The 21,550-nt window shown below is 43.5% G+C and overlaps 1 protein-coding gene across 1 annotated transcript in view; it reads right to left on the bottom strand.

The window, feature by feature from the left end:
• The window catches only part of LOC117044287 (protein kinase C epsilon type), a 153,680-nt gene that overhangs the window by 69,775 nt on the left and 62,355 nt on the right, over window positions 1-21,550 (bottom strand). The window contains exons 6-9 of the mRNA XM_033144901.1: window positions 18,189-18,331; window positions 14,760-14,856; window positions 13,067-13,278; window positions 9,879-10,052 (exon numbers count right to left, since the gene is read on the bottom strand). Of these exons, the coding sequence (XP_033000792.1) occupies window positions 9,879-10,052; window positions 13,067-13,278; window positions 14,760-14,856; window positions 18,189-18,331 (626 nt within the window). The remainder of the gene's footprint in view (window positions 1-9,878; window positions 10,053-13,066; window positions 13,279-14,759; window positions 14,857-18,188; window positions 18,332-21,550) is intronic.

The raw sequence follows: 21,550 nt of genomic DNA, 5'->3' as shown, positions 1-21,550 counted from the left end.
TTTTTTTTCGTTTTGCGGAGCACGGCTGTCATTGCCGCTCCGCAAGATGAAAAACCCGCTAGACGAAAATTTTCGCAGAACGAATTATTTTCGTCTAGCGGGGCACCACTGTACTGTTCTAATATAAGTTACTGCTTTATTTGTGAAGGGATGAGGTATCTGGTGGCTCTGCAAAAACAAACAAAAACAGCTCGTACTCAATATAATTGATCATGCCAGTAAGTTAACTGATGTGTCGTGTGTATGAATTCAACAATGCTTAGTTTGTTGAATTCTAGTCTGTTAATGTAGTTAATATTGTTTTGTGGATTTTTTAGATGTTTTGTTAATAGTGTTTTATAGAATGTGGTTGTTTCACTGGTGATTTAATTATTCTATATGATTTATGTTGTATCTGTGATGTTCTATTAAGTTATTGATATTTATTGTTTGTGAGCTGCTTTGTGATTCATGTGAGTGAAAAGCAGCATAGAAATATAGTAATAATAAGGTTTCTTCTGTCCCTTAAGAAGACACTATAGGTGCATTAGGTATATGTCCCTGTGCAATAAATGGTCTTGCCAGATTGTGCTCTGAGTTTCGCTGTAAGGATTATTACTGCAAATAAGACAGGCTGGCAAAAGAAAGGGGAATGCACTTGGATTTGAGGTTTCTTGCGAGCTTTTAAAAAAACAACAACCCACTGTATTATCATTGTAAATAGAGTTTCAAGGGCAACGGAAAACAAAACGCAGATATAGTGTTACTCACATGGTTGAGTTCCCCCATTAGCCTTGGGGATATATGGATTACACCACTGTGTTCCCCCCCTATATTTAACAATACGTTAACCTAAACAATAAGGATGGCAATTAATCTCCTTGGGCAAATCACCAGAAACAATTCTTTCTCTGCTTTTCCCACAGATGGATCATTTCAGATTGGGCGTTTTTGCAGAAATTCAGTGGTTTTGCTTAATGAAATCTTCCCAAGTTCAGATCCTTAAGTAAAGCTCAAAGCCAAACCTAGTTTAGAAATCTCATACAAACAACACTTGCCCATTCCTCCAGCCCTGTTCTGAGTAATTTATGAAATGCCCCCCAACCTCACAACACAACACTAAGTATTTAGCTGTAATACCAATGAATAAATCTTTCTGTCCCTTGCAAAGTGCAGGAGTGGGAATTGACACTCATGGTAAAACAAAACAAAACAAAACAAAACACCCCAGGGCGGACATAGGCTGATTGCAAAGACAAATGGGGTCCTTTCACCTGGGTCCCAGACCTGTAAGCATAAACATAATGTTAAACGGCACGATGAGACAGTGTTAATCAAATCGCCAAGACTGCTATCTCTACACCCAGATCTGCTTTGACAAGACCAACGCCTGCTTCTTCTGGCACTTGGAAAAGGTGCCACGATGGTCTTAGTAGTTAAGAGCAGAAGCTAAGATCTGCAAGTGGCCCTGTTTCAAATCTGATGCGGGTTCCATATGGGAATTCCATATGGGATTCACAAATGGATACATGTGTCCAAAAGTAAACTATGGTTTTAAAACAGGTGGGTAGCCGTGCTGGTCTGCCATAGTCGAAACAAAATAGAAAATTCTTTCCAGTAGCACCTTAGAGACCAACTGAGTTTGTTCTTGGTATGAGCTTTCGTGTGCATGCATACCAAGAACAAACTCAGTTGGTCTCTAAGGTGCTACTGGAAAGAATTTTCTATTTTGTTTCGACTATGGTTTTAAAAAATATACATCCAGTGCAGCAGTGAATGGAGGGAAGGCCAATGGAATGCTCTCCTCTGATTGACTTACCTGGCGCTCTCTTTTCAGCACCACACAAATATATTGTTTATTATTCTCTCAGGCTTTTAGATCATAAGAAAACCTCTTAAGCCAGGGCTGGTCAGAAGGTAGACTTGCATTGACAGGGAGACCTTTGGGTGATTTGTAGTACATAAGCAAAGATTCCTCACCCCCAAGGAAGTTTGGCGTAAATAGGAGCAAATTTGCATGGGGAAGGCCTGTGAGCTCAGCTCATTTCTGGTTCTCAAAACAAACCCCCTGTTCAGCAGTGCTAAGAGGCACCATGGACGGTATCCAACTAAGCAGTTACACTAACTCAAGGAGTTTTAACTTCCACATCCTCTCCTCTCCGCTCATGTGCCCCATAAATTTACTCTGGAGGGTTGGGGGATAGACTTAGGGATTTTGCAGAGGGGCACACAAGGAAAGGAAAGTGTGGAGCAGTTAAAACTCCTTGCACTAGCAGAACTTGTGAAAAGGACTTAGGAGTCTTAACAAAATAGAAAATTATTTCCAGTTGCACCTTAGAGACCAACTGAGTTTGTTCTTGGTATGAGCTTTCGTGTGCATGCACACTTCTTCAGATAACTTTAGGAATCTTAGTACACCACAAGATTTAAATAAGTCCACAGTGCGAAACAGCAGCAAAAAAGGGGGGGGGGGCTAATGCTCTTCTAGGCTGCATCAACAGACACTTCCCTTGTGCACAGAACAAGGGAAATCATTGTACCACTATTACGCCTTGGTCAAACTACACCTCAAATGATGTGTCAAGTTCTGGGTGCTGCAATTTAAGGATACTGACAAGCTTGAACATGCACAGAGGAGGGCCACCAAGATGTTCAAGGGTCTGGAAACCAAGCCTTATGAGGAGCAGTTGAGGGAGTTGGTTATGTTTAGCCTGGATAAGAGGAGATTGAGAGGAGAGGAGATAGCCATCTTCAAGTATCCAAAGTGCTGTCACATGAAGGATAGAGCAAGCTTGTTTTCTCCTGTTCCAGGGGGTAGGACTCAAACCAGTGGCTTCAAGTTATAAGAAAGGAGATTCCAACTAAACATCAGGAAGAACATTCTAATGGTAAAAGCTGTTTGAGAGTGGAACGGACTCCCTCAGAGGGTGGTGGACTCTCCTTCCTTGGAAGTTTTTAAGCAGAGAATAGAGAGCCACCTGCCAAGGATGCTTTAGTTGAAATTCTTGTACTGCAGAGTTTGGACTAGATGACCCTCAGCGTCCCTTCCAACGCTACAATACTATGGATATTGTCCCATGTTGTTTAATTTTAAATGCATGTCTTTTACAATTGGAGGATCTCAAGGTTCAATGAAAATACAAAATTGATCCTGCAAACCTGAAGTCTCCGGGTGCACTCCTGTGTTACACAAACATACACATCCATTTTCTCCCTGTTTCACGATGCCTATATGCTACCTGTAGGATTCATGTCCTGCTTGTTGGCTTCCCATCAGCAGCTGGTTGGCCACTGTGGGAAACAGGATGCTGGCCTTTGGTCTGATAAAGCAATACTCTTAGGAACATAGCAAGTGCAGTAAACTGAATCAGCCCATTCATCCATCTAGCCCAGTAATGTCTACACTGACATTCCCAGTCCTACCTGGAGATGCCAGAGATTGAACCTGGGACCTTCTCCATGGAAAGCGGATGCTCTGCCATTGAGCTACAGCCCTTCCTACATACCAGACTGTAGATCTAGATGAACCTCAAGGTCATAGTGCGATGTGATGGCCAAGCCTAAAGGGCAGAGGCCCTACCTTGTTCCATGTGCCCAAAAGGCTCTTGTTCCATGTGCCCAAATAGCTCTGTGCTTATGCTAAGTGATGCAAAGTGCAAGGAAGCCATATATTGCAGGCTGAAGCAGCATCTATCTCTTGTTGGCTAGGTCTAGTTTATTTGCCTTAGTAGGTCTCCAGTTCAATGGATAATTATATGTATTTTTTATTTTTGATGAAACGTTCCCGTCTGGTCAGCTGGAGACATTGACAATTCTCCACAAAAAAACTTAGCCCCTGTTCTGTAAGGTTTCTACCTTAGGAGCTGAAGCCTAGAGAATGGCACTGGTAGAAAAGAAGAGCAGGAATCATATCCTTAATCCTACACTACTGTATAATCACAAAGAAAGGGTTTTGTTCAGGACTTAGTCTAAATGGTGATCAAATGACCAGTCTGGCGAAATCTGTGCAATTTGCAATGGATTGCATCGTCAAGGGGTTACCTTTCATAGATTGTTTTCAAACTGGGAAGGTTGGCAATAGAACAAAGTTACTACTTAGCAGTGTTGGTGGTGGTAGCGGCAGAAGTAAAAGTTCAATGTCCCAAACTATTCAGTGGAAACTTGGGGTCTGAACTGATTGTATGAAGAAACTGGATTGGGGTGTGTGTGTGTCTTGTTTTTGTTTGTTACTATGTTATGTGTCTTTGTGTTTTTATACTGTAAACCAACCTATGATGAAGGGTGGAATAGAAAGTTGACTTGACAAACCAAACCAATGGTAGGTGAATGCAGGGTTTGGATCACAGAAATAGGGAGATAACTTAACAATTCTTTGCATATTATTATTATTATTATTATTATTATTATTATTATTATTATTATTCTATCCACTGCAAGGGGTGCTGAAGAAAGGTAGGGAGAAGAGACATTCAACTCTGACACTCCCAATCTCTAGGAGTATCAATCATCTGTATAAGTCCATAATTTAGGATGGATAACATATCCTCACACCAGGATTCACTCAGAATCCAACGCATTATAACAGAAAGTTAGATGTGGTATGTGCAATCAAATCTGTTTTCTTTAAAAAAAAAAGCAAAAAAAAAGCAGTTATCATCCCCTTCACTCATCCAATGATTGATCTGATGAGCAGGGTGGAATTATTTTGCATTCTAGTTAGGAGGCTAGGCTCCACCCACTCCAGCACTGTGCCTACATTAAACTGGTTTTGTTTTTACTTCTGCTGCTGCCGAGAGTAAGGGGAGGGATAAAAATTACTTGGGGAGTCAGGCCAGGCCCCCAAAATCAGGGACCATTTAGACCAGCCCCACTTGGACATAGCACTTACTTTTATGTATTGCATCAACATCAGTCTAGCTTTAAAAGAACCCACGGAGAATGAGCTCAGATTGCTCATTGACATCTTGAGCTCTCCGCCACTTTGCCTTAATGATCAGATGCCTATGATTGCTGTGTATTTTCTTGGGAGAGTAAATCCAGTTAACGCTGCTGAGGGGCTGCTGAGAACAATGGAGCTTCAGTGAGCTAACAGGGCTTTAATAATTTTCCAAGGGCAGCTCAGAATGACAGTGCAGCATATCAGCAAGTCTCTCTCTCTCTCTCTCTCTCAAAATCAGGTCAGCAATCTGGACACAACGGGGGCTTCTGTCTGTAGGACAATAGGAACGTTCAACATTTACTCAACTTTGCCATACTGCTTAGGAAAGTTCCCAAACTCCTGAGCTACCACAACTTCATTTGCAGGGCTGTTCTGTTTGCCTTTGAAATGCACAAACTCATAAAAGTTCACAGTGTGGTGGTCCAATGTCTTTCATTCTTTAATTATTACAGGCAGGCAGGCTTTATATATATATATATATTTAGAAAGCCAATTCATCAAGCTCCCAGCCATGACACCCATATTTCCAGAAATTAGGCCAACACAGACAGCAAAAAGAAGCCCATGAAACCTAACCCAAAACTGTTTTGACAAGCTGCCTAAAAATACACAGGGAGGCAGCCTGTTCCACATACAGGGCTGGTGCACCCATGAGGCAAGGTGAAATGAGCGCCTCAAGCGGCAGGATCCACAGAGGCGGCAGATTCCACCTCCAAGAAATGTATTGCTGCTGCCATGGTGGCAAAACAAAATCGAAAATTCTTTCTAGTAGCACCTTAGAGACCAACTGAGTTTGTTCCTGGTATGAGCTTTCGTGTGCATGCACACTTCTTCAGATACACGAAAGCTCATACCAGGAACAAACTCAGTTGGTCTCTAAGGTGCTACTAGAAAGAATTTTCGATTTTGTTTTGACTATGGCAGACCAACACGGCTACCCACCTGTAACTGCAGCCATGGTGGCAGTGATGTGCTCCCTGGAGGCTGAATTTGCTACCTGCTTGGCAGGCTCCACTCCCCCCCCCCCCCCGCATGCCACCTCTAGAGTGGCCTTATGGTGCTGCTGGTTTCCTCCTCCCCCCACCACACTCCCAGAGAGGAAATAGTGGGGGCTGCCATCTTGGATCTCCTGGGCTCTGCACCCACCTGGCATGAGTACACATCACCTTAGCAAAGAGAAAAGTGCGACAGAGGAGAATATTTCTATAGCAATATGAAATCTGATTTTTTTTTTGAAAAGGAGGATTTTTATTTTTATTTTACACACAAGTCGAAACTCAGAACACAATGTTTATCTCCAGCACAGAACAAGCAAAACCAAACGCAAGACATACTGTTGTGCTATTGAATTTCCTCTGCGAATTAGCCTTGGGTGAATTTCCAGTAGCAACAAGAAATGCTAGTTGAAATTGCTAGTTTTATAAGGATTATAATGGCGCCAACATGTCATGCATTGTACGCACTGAGCGAAAGATGCACGGCTCCTCATTGCCAGTATTTTACCATATTTTGTATATTAGGAAAAGTTTGGTGGGTATTTTTAAATCAAAGTGTATTTGCGGGTCTAATTAGATATCTCACAAAAACACACACACCAAAAAAACGCTTTCATACCAACATCTGGCAATCATAAATGGCCTCCACTGCAGAATATGAAATATGACCCTCGCAAACTTCTAACGTGACACGCAGCAGTAATATTGGACAATGTAAATGCAACTTAAGTAGATTACACTCATCCTGCACAACAGGTTTAGCTGCTTAGCAACCCACGCAGAAGACGATCAGCTAAAATGAATTACAAACCATTGATTAGACCCAGACAAATATAAGACTGACCAGCCACAGTCAGGTTAATTGGCACTCTAAATCACAAATGACACGTTTTGCCCCTCAAGCCACTATTATGAGAGAAATCTAGACTGCTGCACACAAATCAGTTACTGGAAAGTTGCCAGGGCATATTTTGTCAATGGGATCTGTAAATGACAACTCCAGAGACATTTCTTCTTCTTCTTTTGCTCAATAAAAGCAAGGGAAATTAAATAACTCTTTTACCGTGATTGTGGAAGAGTCTGATACACATATTCATCTTTCTTTTCTTTTTCTTTTTCTTTTTAAAAAGAGACTGCCAAATTTGTAGTACGAAATGATACCTACATGGTGTGGCCATGCCTGGCATCAGCACACAGACGAAATGATGGGGCCCCCAGCATCCTGGCCAAGTCCACAAGCACTGGATCTGCCTTGGGAGCCCAGCTGGCCAGCAGGGAGCTATAAGCTGCTGTTTAAAATTTCCCAGAATGCCTCAGAGCATCCAATGTTGCATCGTTCTAGGGATGGACAACCCATGGGCCTCCAGACATTGTTAGACTTCAGCTTCCGTAAATCCCCAGAGTGCATGGCCAACGGTCAGGGATGCTGCATCCTACCTGACAGACAATAAGATTTTAGGACTGCTGAAAGTGACTCGAGAGAGGTCAACACACACTTGTTCCTCCAGTCCCACTGTTGCCTCTATTCAAACAGGTTCAGCTGGTTTTCAGGAAAGTGCCTATAATGGATAGCGATTTATTTTTTCATATGGACCTTAAACAAAAAGTGCGTATCTCTCCCTGGAAGCACGACAGCACAGAGGTGAACACAATATGTGCATCCTTAGACTCGTAGAAATGTAGAGCTGGAAGTTATCCTAAGGATCATCCAACCCCCTGCAATGTAGGAATATGCAGCTGTCCCATGTGGGGATCGAACCTGCAACCTTGGTGTTATCAGCACCATGCTCTAAGCAACGAAGCTACTCAGCAATTATTTCATTGGCTATCCAAACCAAAGTCTCTCAGAGTGAGTCCCAAGTCCCAATTTGCAGAAAGAGGGCTAATGCTGCACCATAATACCTCGTGTTAGAAGTCTGAGGTAAAGATGTCTGAGAGTATGCACGTGAAGCCCTATAAACCCCAATAAAGCTGTATAAAAATAATAATAATAATAATAATATTTATTATTTGTACCCCGCCCATCTGGCTGGATTTCCCCAGCCACTCTGGGCGGCTTCCAACAGAAACCAAATACAACAATATCAAACATTAAAAACTTCCCTAAAAAGGGCTGCCTTCAGGTTTTTTCTGAATGTCAGGTAGTTGTTTATTTCCCTGACCTGTGATGGGAGGGCGTTCCACAGGGCGGGCGCCACTACCGAGAAGGCCCTCTGCCTGGTTCCCTGTAGTTTTGCTTCTCGCAGTGAGGGAACAGACAGAAGGCCCTCGGCGCTGGATCTCAGTGTCCGGGCTGAATGATGGGGGTGGAGACGCTCCTTCAGGTATACAGGACCGAGGCCGTTTAGGGCTTTAAAGGTCAGCACCAACACTTTGAATTGTGCTCGGAAACGTACTGGGAGCCAATGCAGATCTCTCAGGACCGGTGTTATGTGGTCTCGGCGGCCACTCCCAGTCACCAGTCTAGCTGCCGCATTTTGGATTAATTGCAGTTTCCGGGTCACCTTCAAAGGCAGCCCCACATAGAGCGCATTGCAGTAGTCCATAAGAAGTTATGGCTGTTAATTCTATGCGGGGGATCTTGCCATTGTGAGGACAGATGAAACAAAGCCATGGATTAAGGGAAGGTTTAATTGCTCTGATTAAGGTTCCCCTTCACCCTCACAGCTTAGAAATGCAACTCCACTAAACTTAACCAAGCACTGGATTATTTGCATGCTTTTGTGACATTCTTTTGCCTGCAATCCAGAAGACGGATTTCATACCAGAAATCCTAAATAGGAAGCCTACATTGGGGGGAAAAAAGAATTGCATTGGTTGGTTTTCAGTGCTAACAGGACGCAGAAAGAACTAATTTTACAGGAGCTGATTTGGTGACGGTATAAAGTTTATTGATGGCATGTTTTCCATCTCAAGGAATATTTCTTGCAGTTGGCAGCATGAGAGCTGACGTTAGTACTTACAAGAAACTTCTCTTTCTTAAGTCTACAAGTGTGACATTGGCTTTAACTGTTTAATTTATACTGTTCTTTTCTCACTTGTTTTGTAAGTGTTCTGGTTTTCTATTTTTTGTGGGGCTTTTTTAAAGATGGTGCATGATGTTATTGTAACCTGCCCTGGGACCTTGTAGTGAAGAGGGTGTGGGGTGAGAAATCTTATAAACAAGCTAAGAGCTGCTATAACTTATTTCAAGGCATACATAATACATGCAAATATGCACTTTGCCACCGAGAGACATCTCATCTGTACTGGAATTGGAATTGTTATCACATGTGAAATCGTTATAGGTTGTTTTTACATATGGAGTTATTTTTTCATTGTTGATGCTTTTACTGTGAAATTGCTTTGAGGTATTTTATGGGAAGAGACTCATAAACGGGTTCAAATAAATAAACAAATGTGTGCTATGTAAAAGATCTGGCTGTGTTTGTCCTTTTGAATAGTTTAAGAGAGAATTCAAAATTGATTACAATGCAGCTCCTACAGCATGTATGAAGTTATGTAACCACCTCATTTCTTTCAGAGACAGAACCAAAGTAATTGAGGGTTTTTTTGGGGGGGAGTTGGTTTTCCCCCTTTCTTTTTGTATCTTCAGTGCCACCTTCTGGCACTTTAAAGGCAACACAGGACATATATTTTAAAAGTCCTTTTAAAAAAACAACACTGTTTTACAATGGAGTTTGCACAAGAGAATTGGTTGGTGGACTACATAATCATTGACTTAAAAAAAAAATCTATTTGGCAAAGCAGCGTTATACCAGTAGTTTTTTGTTTTGGTTTTAAAAGCACACTCAGCATAATGTGAAATAAAGGAATCAAATCCGATTTAAATGTTCACATACAGAAAAGAGAGTGCAACTTTCTACAAAAGACAACATCTTGGCACCAATGACCAGAACAATGACCAGGCCAGATCCTGCGGAGGTTTGGTTTCTCAAGTCTGGTGATAGATTTATGGAACCTACCTTGGTCTGGAAGCAGCAGTAGAGCTGTGTTAAGTAAGGATGCTTCCGTGCTAATGCCAGAATCCGTTTTTCTGTCATTGTACAGTCGACATCATCATCTTGTAGGATGACATCTTTCTTTAAGACTTTCACGGCGTATACTTCATCTTTGCCTTTTAGCTCGGCTAGCATGACCTGCAACAAAGAGGCAACTGCGCTTTTACACACGGCAAAGAGCGAGTAGTTCACATACTAAACTAGCTAAAAAGAGAAATCAAATGGAAGTTTTGCACTAGTGGAAGCCAGCACAACAATTCCCATGAGCGCAATGGGAATCCCCGCTCCCCACAAATCGGCTCCAGAGAGTTGGGGGGAACTCCCAGAATATCGTGTGAGGAAAAGAGATGAGCGATCATTCCATTTGGCAAGGAAAAATGCTTCCGCTGACAAAATGATCTCTTTAGTGCCACTCTGAATAAAAATCACTGAATGGAGAGGCACACACAGCAGACAATCTTGATGCAAAATGCCTTTTTCCACACTATCTGAAAGACCACTTCCTTCCCTACAGACCTTCTCAAACATTAAGCTCAGCAGAGGGAACCATTTTGGTAGTTCCACCACCCTCAGAAGTTCAGGGGGTGGCAATCCAGGAGAAGTCAATCTTTGCGGCAACCCCTAAGTTTTGGAATTTCCTCCCCACAGAGGTGCGTTTGGCTCCTTCACTGTTCAGCTTTCGAAGAATGCTGAAGACACCCTTCTTTACACCTGAAATGTGCCTGTTCATGGTCCACCCAATATTCCTGTGGCTGTCATTTGTCTTAACTGCTTTTAATTCTGAATTGTAGATGGTTGTCACCCACCCTGGAACCAGCTGGTGGAGAAAAGGCAGGTAATAAGATAATAATTTTCAAGGGGGCAAGTGGAGAACTCCATTAGGCCTACTCCTAGTTTTTAGATTTTCCTATAAAAGGATTTTTCCTCTCTTTAGTGTTCACAAATTGTAATGGGTGTGTGTGTGTGTGTGTGTGTGTGAGAGAGAGAGAGAGAGAGAGAGAGATCCAGAGCCTCTAAAAAGCCAGTCTCCAGCACCACAAGAACTATGGTTCCTCAGGAGGCTAGGCAGGCTAGGCATCACAGATGAGAGATACAAGCTAGGCCACAGTTCCAGCCTGAAATGCTACCCAGGCCTCTCTATCTGGCCCTCAGGACACTCCCCAGGCAACAGCCTCCTCCCCAAGACACACCTCTCACTATCCCTGCTCTGCACCCTCCAGGAGTTGTTTTTGCCTGGCTGGAATGCATCCTTAAGCAATGCACCTTGGCTTTCCTGAACTGAACTGATGATAGAGAGGGAACAAGCCTACTCTACAAAGCTAAAATCCACCTTGCTTGCCTTGCCCAAATTAGCTTTGAGTCCCTCTGGAGGCTTGCCTAAAAGGGAATGCAGCCTTTGGGCTTGAAAAGGTTCCCCAAGCCTCATCTGCATGCTTGCAGCAAGAATCAGCATTGCAAAATGTGGACCTGTTTTTTCAGACATAAATGAAATCCAGATTCTCAATGCATTTGTTTCTTGCAGTTTTTGCCCCAGTGAATTTTTTTTTAGTGTGCCTCGCTTGGGCTTTAGAATTCAATGCATCCTGGCTCTGTTGTCACTTCTAATTTCAGACTTTTCCCCACATAACGCTGCTTAGCAAGGGGCCGCGATCCATCTAGAGCCGAATGGGATTCGACGCTGCCACTTTAAAGTCACCTCTGCAACTCCTCCTTACGGCGGAACAGCAGGAGCCCGAGCAAACACAGCCTAACATTTACATGCCTTGTTGAGTCTGCATGGCTGGCAAGTTGAAAAAGCAAATTATCTGACTTGCAAAATCAGGGCATGCAGAGCAGGAATCACCTTCAGGGACAATAAATGTCAGCCTCCCTATGGAGTGCTTTTTCAGTCAAGTGCAACAGAGGACACCAACTGCAGCTTAGCATTTCAATTGGCAGACACACTTTCAACTTAACAAATAATTCAGCACTGACTTTTTTTTTAAACTAGCCAACTTAAAAAAGAGACACTTGTTCAGTGCCACAGAGAAAATACCGGTACATCGCTGGGAATAATTTCTATGTCATTTTTTGGGGCATGGGTGGTACCAGTTCTTTTCTAAATTATTCCAAGAACCACCAATGGAAGTAAAGCAGCCCAAGAAACTATCGCATGTGCAGCAGCACCCAGCTAAGCAGAGATTTAAACCTTAGCCTTCTGCATCTAAATCCCCTGTGTTATCCACTGATGTTTTTGGACTACAACTCCCACAATCACTGGCCATTAGCCATGCTGACCAAGATTGATAGGAATGGTAGCTCAAGAATATCCGGGTAGCTACCTCTGGACTACACAGCTGTTTCCCCGCATTGTGCCAATATACTTGAGAATCCACAGCATTAAGCAGCTCAGTTTGGTGGTTTATTGTGCTTTTAATTCTGTTGGTAGCCGCTCAAAGTGGGCAGGGAACCAATAATACCCCAGATGGGCGGGTTACCAATAAATAATAATAATAATAATAATAATAATAATAATAATAATAATAATAATAAATAATACTAAGAATTCAGATCCCTGACATAGCCATAATCTGGGTGATCTGGAAATTTACAGGTGATCCAGACTGGCCCTCTTTCAAATCAGGAAGAGAAGAAGAGGAGTTTGGATTTGATATCCCGCTTTATCACTACTCAAAAGGAGTCTCAAAGCGGCTAACATTCTCCTTTCCCTTCCTCCCCCACAACAAACACTCTGTGAGGTGAGTGGGGCTGAGAGACTTCAAAGAAGTGTGACTAGCCCAAGGTCACCCAGCAGCTGCATGTGGAGGAGCGGAGACGCAAACCCGGTTCACCAGATTACGAGTCTACCGCTCTTAACCACTACACCACACCGGCTCTCCATGGAACAGGCTTACCTATAAACCTCCAAGCTCCAATGCATGATCTAATTGACGCACGACGTGATATGTAGTCTTTTAAATTTACCGACTGGCATAGATTTGGTAATCCCTATGACAACCGGAGGAGGGTGTGCATGAATACAAGCACAGATATGCCATAAGCTTCATCCATGCCTGCATAGGAGCATCCTCAACCTTGTTTCTTTCTACCAGTGCCACATGTTCGTTTTCAATGCACACAGTGGAAATAAGCAGCAATCAAGGACTGCTCACCTTCCCGAAGCTGCCTTTCCCTAACACTTTAATGAAGTTAAACTCTTCGAGGCCCATGCGCTTCGTCTGTGTTTTGACCTCTCCGTTTTCACCGTTCTCCCCGGGCGTGTTAAGCTGGCCGTCCGTCGAGGTTGCTGCTCCTCCCCTGTGCTCTTCTCCTCGGTTGTCAAATGACAATGCTTTCCTAATGTTATTTTCAAGCTCTTTGATTTCTGTGGAGGTTTAAAATGATAGCAGCGGGGAGATATTTTAATACGCACACACAAGGAAGAGCTAAGCTTCAGCAATACCAAGGTTCCTGGTTGCTTCACGCATGCATCATCATCATCATCATTATTATGAAAAAAATTTATATTGCCCTACACCAGTATATTTCAGGGCAGTACACAGCATAAAACCACAATATATAAAAAACAGAAAATACATAATCAAAACAAAACAAAACAAAACAAAACAAAAACAACCCAATAATCTCCTCTTCCACACACATTTTAAAAGAGCATCAGATGTCAATATTATTATGTATGTATAATAATATGTATAATAATATAATAAGACATACATGTGTATATGTGGATAGATAGATGATAGATAGATAGATAAACAGACAGGGGCACAGAAAGATGCCCTACATTAATCAGACCATTGGTCCATCTAGGTAAGTATTTACCCTACCAGTGGTGGCTTTTGCAGGGCTCTCTCCTAGCCCTATGCAGGGATTCCAGGGACTGAACCTGGGACCTTCTGTGTGCAAATAAAATGCTCTACTACTAAACTGCAGCCCTTGGAAATCGCCAGGATCTGTCCTCAACATCTCCAGTTAATGCTGGGAATTCCACTGCTGGGAAAGGCCCCAGAGACATTGGAAAGCTGCTGCAAGTCACAGGAGCAGCCAATATGGTGTCTGCTAGAGGTGTCTTTTTTGTACTACAACTCCCATCATCTCTGCCCAGTAACCATGCTGGCTGAGGCTGATGGGAGTTGGTGTCCACCAAAATCTGGAGAGCACCACTTTTGCCACCTCTGCAGAAGACAGCATCTCACTAGATGGTCCCCAAAAAGCCTTCAGCAGCTTTTCCTGAATCTTCAGGGCTAGTAGGTCCTTCTGCTCTACTGAGCAAGAAAGAAGAAGAAGAAGAAGAAGAAGAAGAAGAGTTTGGATTTGATATCCCGCTTTATCACTACCCGAAGGAGTCTCAAAGCGGCTAACATTTTCCTTTCCCTTCCTCCCCCACAACAAACGCTCTGTGAGGTGACCTTTCTCTCTCTCTTTATATATACAGTACTTTATTCTTTCTGTCGAAACAATTTTGCATCATTTATCTCAATGCTGCTAATCAGAGAGAGGGGCAAGGGGTTAGCTGAAGCCCCCCACCCCACCCCAAATCACTGAAAAATCTTATCCCATTGCCCTTCTGACTTTGGAGATTTCAGCAAGGGCTGCCCAAACACTTTCAAGAAGATCTCGACTTAGCCATAAGGGCTACAAACACAGCGCTCTCTTTTTAAACTGGAAAGCCAATCTATTGAGAACACGGCAATTCCATCTGTGTGATGTGGCCATGTTATGACACCATTTCTTTCATAATCTATTCTTTCTTAAATCTGAGCTGTTGGGGCCACATTATTTACAAGGCTGCAGTTCAGCGAGACCCCCCCCCCAAAAAAAATATAAAAATAAAAGGGGGCAAACCTTGATCACATGGGGAAGTTGGTGCCGACTTTGATCTGTCATCGTCTCCTGGTGAGGATCCAGGAACTGGCGGTTGAGATTCTGCACCTGGGACAAGCTAAGAATAGACAGAGAAAAGATATGCTTAACCATCGCAAGGTGTTCTTCTGACATGACATTTATGAGAGTACAAAGACACAACTCCAAATAGCAAAGCTTCTGCACACAAAGAGGAAGGCAACTGAAAATCCTCCTTGAATTGCCATCTGCTTTACAGACTGACAAGCATAGCAGCTCATTTTAAAAAGAGAGAGAGAAAAACTTGCATTTATTGTGGAGAAGTTCATGGTAAATGCTGCTAGGCTTACCAGGTACACAGAAAGACCACACATAGAAACCTTTTAAAAACAACAACCCATAGCTTCTGAAACAAGGTATTCTTGACACAAGTTCTACAGCGTCATGTCAGAATGAAAGGCCATAATTCACTGAGCACCAATTCCAACACCAGTTTAATTAAATCTGTACAGGAGCTGTGCAAACGAAGAGATTTAGTGGATTTCAACCAAAGTTTTCTCGCCAAAAGATGCAAGATGCTTGACTTCATGATGATCCTTGCCAAATGCAGCTTTTCTAAATAATCCATTATTTTTGACAGGAGAATGATCTTGAAGAGGGATGGGGAACCTGTGACCCTCCACATGTTGTTGTGCTCCAACTGCCGTTAAGTCCCAGCCAGCTCAGCCAATGGTCAGGAATTATGGGAGTTGTAGTCCAAAATCGTCTGGAGGACCAGAGGCTCCCCATTCCTGGTCTGATGGCATGTGACGCTGTGGATCCTAAGAATGTCTGGTCATGTAAGTTGCCTAGACAGACGATCACCTGGAAACTATATATGTAAGTCTCTTCAGACGATAGTGCAATAAGTGCAATAAGCTGATAGAATGTGGCAAAGCAGCTGATTACGAACATGAGATTTATGGTCATGCCACCATTTAAAGCACCATCATACTTTCAGCATCCTTAAAGGTAAAGGGACCCCTGACCATTAGGTCCAGTCGCAGACGACTCTGGGGTTGCGCCGCTCATCTCGCTTTATTGGCCGAAGGAGCCGCTGTACAGCTTCCAGGTCATGTGGCCAGCATGACTAAGCCGCTTCTAGCGAACCAGAGCAGTGCACGAAAACTCTGCTTACCTTCCTGCTGGAGCAGTACCTAATTATCTACCTGCACTCTTTGGGGTGCTTTCAAACTCCTAGGTTGGCAGGAGCTGGGACAGAGGGATTCGAACCGCCGACCTTCTGATCGGCAAGCCCTAGGCTCTGTGGTTTAGACCACAGCGCCACCCACGTGGCCAAAAGTCTGGGAGAAGAGGAACGTTTTTACCTGGTGCCTAAAGGTGTGTAACAAACGCACCAGGCGAGCCTCCCTGGGGAGAGAATTCCACAAATAGGGAGCCACCACAGAAAAGGGCTGTTCGCATGTTGTCACCCTCTAGACCTCCCATGAAGGAGGCACACTAAGAAAGAAAGGCCTCAGGTGATGATTGCAGGGTCCAGGTCAGTTCTTATGGGGAAATCTACGTGCTGTGCTGTACCTGACAGGCTGGCACAATACACCCTGTGATGTATTCACCTAGCTTTTACATTGGTATTAATTACAATGACTAACTTAGGTTTCTTAACGTCAGTGGGACTAGTAAGTAAAAGTTAGGTGGCTACAACCCCCTGGAACAGCATCTTTCCATGCCAGGGACAAGACCAGGACCCGGCAATCCCCAGTGGAAAATGGGCACCATGCATATCACTTATAAATGGAGGGCTCTCTAAGGACTACTGTGGACGGTTAACAGATTGCAGGAGATAAAGACAGGAATCCCATCCATATATATTTGGGAGGACTCTGTGGGGCTTCCATCTCAACAGACATTTCCAGGATTGCACTGGCGTTATGTACGACTCCTGGCATAAAGAGGTCCCCGGGATGGTTTGCGGTTTATTTATTTTTTACCCAACGCAGAAGGGATCAGCTTCTGTGAAGTGGCTTTGCAGAGCATCTGCTGAATTCAATTCTCTTTGGGGAGAATGTTATTTCAGTGCGTTTCCATTTGTCATCACTGTAATATCACAGGGGGTAGAGAGGAACATCTGGCAAGACAATGATCTCACGCCAGTTTTTCAACTAGATAAGAATATTTATGTTCACATGTGTTCTCACAAGGGGACTTCAAAGTAGTAGCTTTGATGTTTACATGGCTTTCTGACAAGAACGATTCCTTCTGACAATTGAAAAATTATAAAGCTTTTTTTGACTTCATCGCTACTGAGGTCAAAGCAGTCTAAGTTCTTCCAGGGCTTCTTCCAGCTCACTTGGTTTGTGTACTCCAAAGAGAACAAGTTTAGCAGGGACGATGCCATTCTTTTGTCCAACTGCTTCTGATTTTCTCCATGTGGGAACCCAGGAAGTTGCCTTATACTAAGCTAAACCATTGGCCCAACTAGGTCAATGCTGTCTATACCAACTGCCAACAGCCGTCTGTGATATCAGGCAGGGTTCTCATCCAGCCCTACCTGTGTTGAACTGAACTTGAGAACTTCTGCATGCAGAGCTTTGGAATATGTTGTCAGCAATATACTGATGACACAGAACTCTACATCTCCTCTACATCTGCAGGTGTGGCAGTGGATGTGCTAGACCGTTGTCTTGCCTCAGTAAGGGACTGGATGAGAGCCAACAAACTGAAGCTCAATCCAGATAAGGCTTAGGCACTGTTAGTGGGTGGTTTCCTAGAGTGGACGAATGGGGGGGGGCGGTTTGCATTTTCTTGATAGGGTAACACTCCCTCTGAGGACTGGCTACACAGCTTGGGGGTACCCAATGGATCCACTGCTGTCGCTTGAAGCTCAGGTGGTCTTAGTGGTGCCTTCCATCAGCTTTGCCCAGCTGCATACCTATCTGGACCAGGGCTTCTGTTGCCTATGCTCTGGTAACCTCTAGGTTAGATTACTGCAACATGTTATGCGTGAGGCTGCCTTTGAAGATGATTCAGAATCTTCAGCCGGTGCAGAATTTGGTGGCCAGGTTGCTCACCAGGGCCAGACGGTTTGAGCATATGACACTGACCCTGGCATGACTGCACTGGCTGCCAATTAGTTTCCGGGCCCATTTAAATGTGCTGGTTTAGACACAGAAAGACTTAAATGGCTCGGGACCGCATTATATTTCAAGGACCGGCTCTCGCCATATGAATCGACCCAGACCCTGTAATCAGAATCTCATAAAATCCCTAGGCCGACTCAAAAGTAAGGTAAATGCAACAAAAAAAATACCTCATTAAAATTTTGATCATTTTCATATGCAATTACTTTTCTCATTAATTGACAGAGGATGGTAACAAAAAATGCAGAAGAAAATGTTCACTAGTCATGAGTTCATATGCAATACTGATTACCTTCTTCCTCCTTTGTCCACTGTTAGTGATCTTATCCGGAGTGACACCCAGGTCTGCGAGTACTTTGGCTATGCCCCTAGCATCCACTCCGCAGTTGGGTGCCACATTTGTTTCACAGCGTCTATGTACATTCATCTTGCAAACTGCAATTTAAAACAGGTGTGGAAAGGAAGAGAAAACCCAAGTTGGATTAGATCATATATATTTTTTGATACGTCAACATCAACATCTGTCTTTACCATGTGGAAATCAGGGTGCTGAAGTGCAGCAACCTTCCCTGAAACGAGAAAATTATTTCAATGGGGAAAACGCTGAGCTGGATCCATGACTGATCGTTTCATATCCTGGGACATGAGAATTGCCTTCTTAAGGTTAGGCCAAGGTTTATCTAGGCCAGCAGTATGTTCCCAACAGCAGTCAGCTAGCGATGCCTCTGGGGGCTTGCTCGCCCAGGTCTCTCCTTCAAACCTGACAGAAAAGATGTGATTAATGATCTGCGAAGGGACAGGCAACCATCTTGTCTGCGAATGATGAAGCAACACAGGGCGAAGCGAAACATCCTTACACCGTCTAGGAGGCAAGAGACAGTGGTGCACAACCCAAATCACTCCGAGGGCCACTTTTTCATTTTTATTAACCCTAAAAGGCCACCTCACTATATTAAAGCACATTCTTTCCCTCAAAGAAGTAGGAGCACTGTACTTCATAAAAGGCTGCTGGAAATGGTAACTCTGAGAGGGGTAAACTGCAGTGCCCAGAATTGTCTGAGGGAGAAAAGTATTTTGTTGCCATTATATTTTCAGCATAACCCACTTTGTCTCCAAGCGCCTCACAGTTCACTCTCCGGAGTGTCCCTGTGAAACAACACAGGCCGCTCTGAAATCTTGGCCAACCTATCCCTCCCTTTGCAGCTCTACTCCATTATGCCTTCTGTTCTCATCATTCTCTCCATCTCTGTCCACATTTCTCACATTTCTCAACCCAGCCTTTTCATAAACCACTTATAACTCTGCTTGCTACTGAAAAGCCTTTATTTGGGGGAGGAGGTGCACACAATAAGCAACGGCAGAGGCAGAGGAGGATCCAATCAGCCGTCAGGCCTTTCATTGTACAGACCCAAGCTAAGGCCATTAATCATAAACGAATATACATGCTCCCCCTGCCAAATACATCATTGATTTCTGGCTGCAAATATATCAAAGGAGGCAGCAAATAACTGGGCCGCTTAACATTGAGACTCCTCATTTGTTGACAGACTGCTGGAGCCTTATACCTTATGTGCGAGTGCCCTCTTGTGGAGGGAAAAAAAAAAGCTCAAGAAAGTGTACAAAAATGTAAGCGTAACTCAGTGCTGCACACTTTTAGAGATATAAATCCAACCCCCACCCCACAAGAACAATAATTCACTGCACTTCCATAGGCATTTGGACCTGGGTCCTTTGTTTGTTGTTCAAGGGTCTAGTCGCTTCATCACACTGATGCCATTTAATTATCATTATAACAGAGGGATGAAGGATCTGCAACCCTCCAGACATTGTTGGGCTACAACTCCCATCATCCCTTATCATGAGCTATACTAGCAAGGGCTGATAGGAGTTGGGAGCCCAACGACATGAGACGTGGTAGCCATCTTCAAATATCTAGAGGGCTGTCACACAGAAGATGGGAGCAAGCTCGTTTATCCTATCATGCTCCAGAGGATAGGATTCGAACTAATGATCCAAGTTACAGGAGAGGAGGTTTTGACTAAAGATCAGGAAGAACCTTCCGAAGGTAAGAGGTGTCCAACAGTGGAACCGTCTCCCTCAGAAGGTGGTGGACTCCCCTTCACTGCAGGTTTTTAAGCAGAGGTTGGATCTGTCATGGATACTTAGTTGAGATTCCTGCACTGCAGGGGGTTGGACTAGATGACCCGCGGGGTCCCTTTTCCAACACCGCTATTCTGTGATTCTATTAATTTATTGGGGCAAGGGGCACAGGCTCCCTATCCATGTCCTTCCATTCCCACTGCTACTGGAATGAGAATTAAATCACTGAAGGAAACTTTTCTAAAAGTCCGAAGTCCATATTAGAGCTATAGGTATACTTCATAAAACAGTGTGCAAATGTTTGAGTTCTCCAGACTAGGTGTTACAACAAAACTTAAGGGGGATTGGGGGGGGGATAGAAAGGCTGCTGGTGTTAGTCAAGCTGTACATGGCTGCATCTGGTAAGTTTTTAAGGTGGGGGTGTGGGAAATGAACTTTCAGGTGCTTGCAGTTTTCATGTATCCCAAACTCCTGAGAAGAAGAAACACATAACAGCTGAACCGCTGTCTCCACAAATCCCACAACCAGATGCTACTCACTCCTGATTAGAGGCAGGTGGGAGACAATCCACCATAAAATTTATGATGAAGTGTTCTGGGGAACTTGAAAGCTAGCAAAAATAAATAAATTGATGATATTTTTGTTGGCCTGACGATGTCCTAATATGGGCACTTTCCCCCCCCCCCTTATGGGACAACCTTTTCAAAAAGCTGACATTCCTATCTATCTCCCACCACCACTGTGATTTTTTTAAATAAAGCTGTTGTGTTTCAGAAACATTGCCTTAGTAGGATGCTCCTTGAATACCTTATGTTGCAAGATCAAACCAAAAGCAAGGGAAAGCAATACCCCTCTGGTTTCAGAAACAGGTCCTAATAACAGCAGCCACAGATACTTCAGAGCTGACTTTGAATTCTGTGACCACCCGCAGTAGGACAACCCTGCATGTTCCCAAAACATCATAAATTAAAAGGTTAAAAAAAGGGTCCAAGTAATCCAATTAAGTGAACATAAGGAGACAGGGAGGCATCTCTACAAATCTGCCAAGAATTGAATAAGCCAACAGGGTTGGCAGCAGCTGTTGCCAACCAACTGCATTTATCCTGTTCTCTCTTTCTGAATTATTCTGGGTTGTTTTTGTTCTGCTTGCTGCAGGCATGCAAGTGTGTATATTTAAAAAAATAATGGGGGGGGGGCGCCTTTAACTCAGATGCAGACATGTTTTGATCTCCTCCACTTAAGGTTGCTATTGCAGATAAATTGCTCCCGGTGCGAAAATGAGATGGCAAAGTACGATGAAGCTAACCACTCAAGGACTAAATGTGTGAGTTCATATGGGGGGGGGGGAAATCCAGGGTTCTGGCTACCCCACTCTCTGTGAAATGTAATGGAGGAATCCAGGAATTTCTATGGTAAGGTAGTGCATTTTAAAGCAATTTATTATTTGTACAAATCTTTATACACCTAATACTAAAAGAATACCAAAGGCTTGTACATTAAGGAGCATACGTAAAGCACTTAGGGTAGATTACTGCGTTGTTCGATGAGCATTTT

The sequence above is a fragment of the Lacerta agilis genome, chromosome 3 (genome assembly GCF_009819535.1).
Source record: "Lacerta agilis isolate rLacAgi1 chromosome 3, rLacAgi1.pri, whole genome shotgun sequence".
Lineage (NCBI taxonomy): Eukaryota > Metazoa > Chordata > Lepidosauria > Squamata > Lacertidae > Lacerta > Lacerta agilis.
The sequence above is the reverse complement of the archived record's forward strand: the minus strand, read 5'-3'. Positions and strand labels throughout refer to the sequence as shown.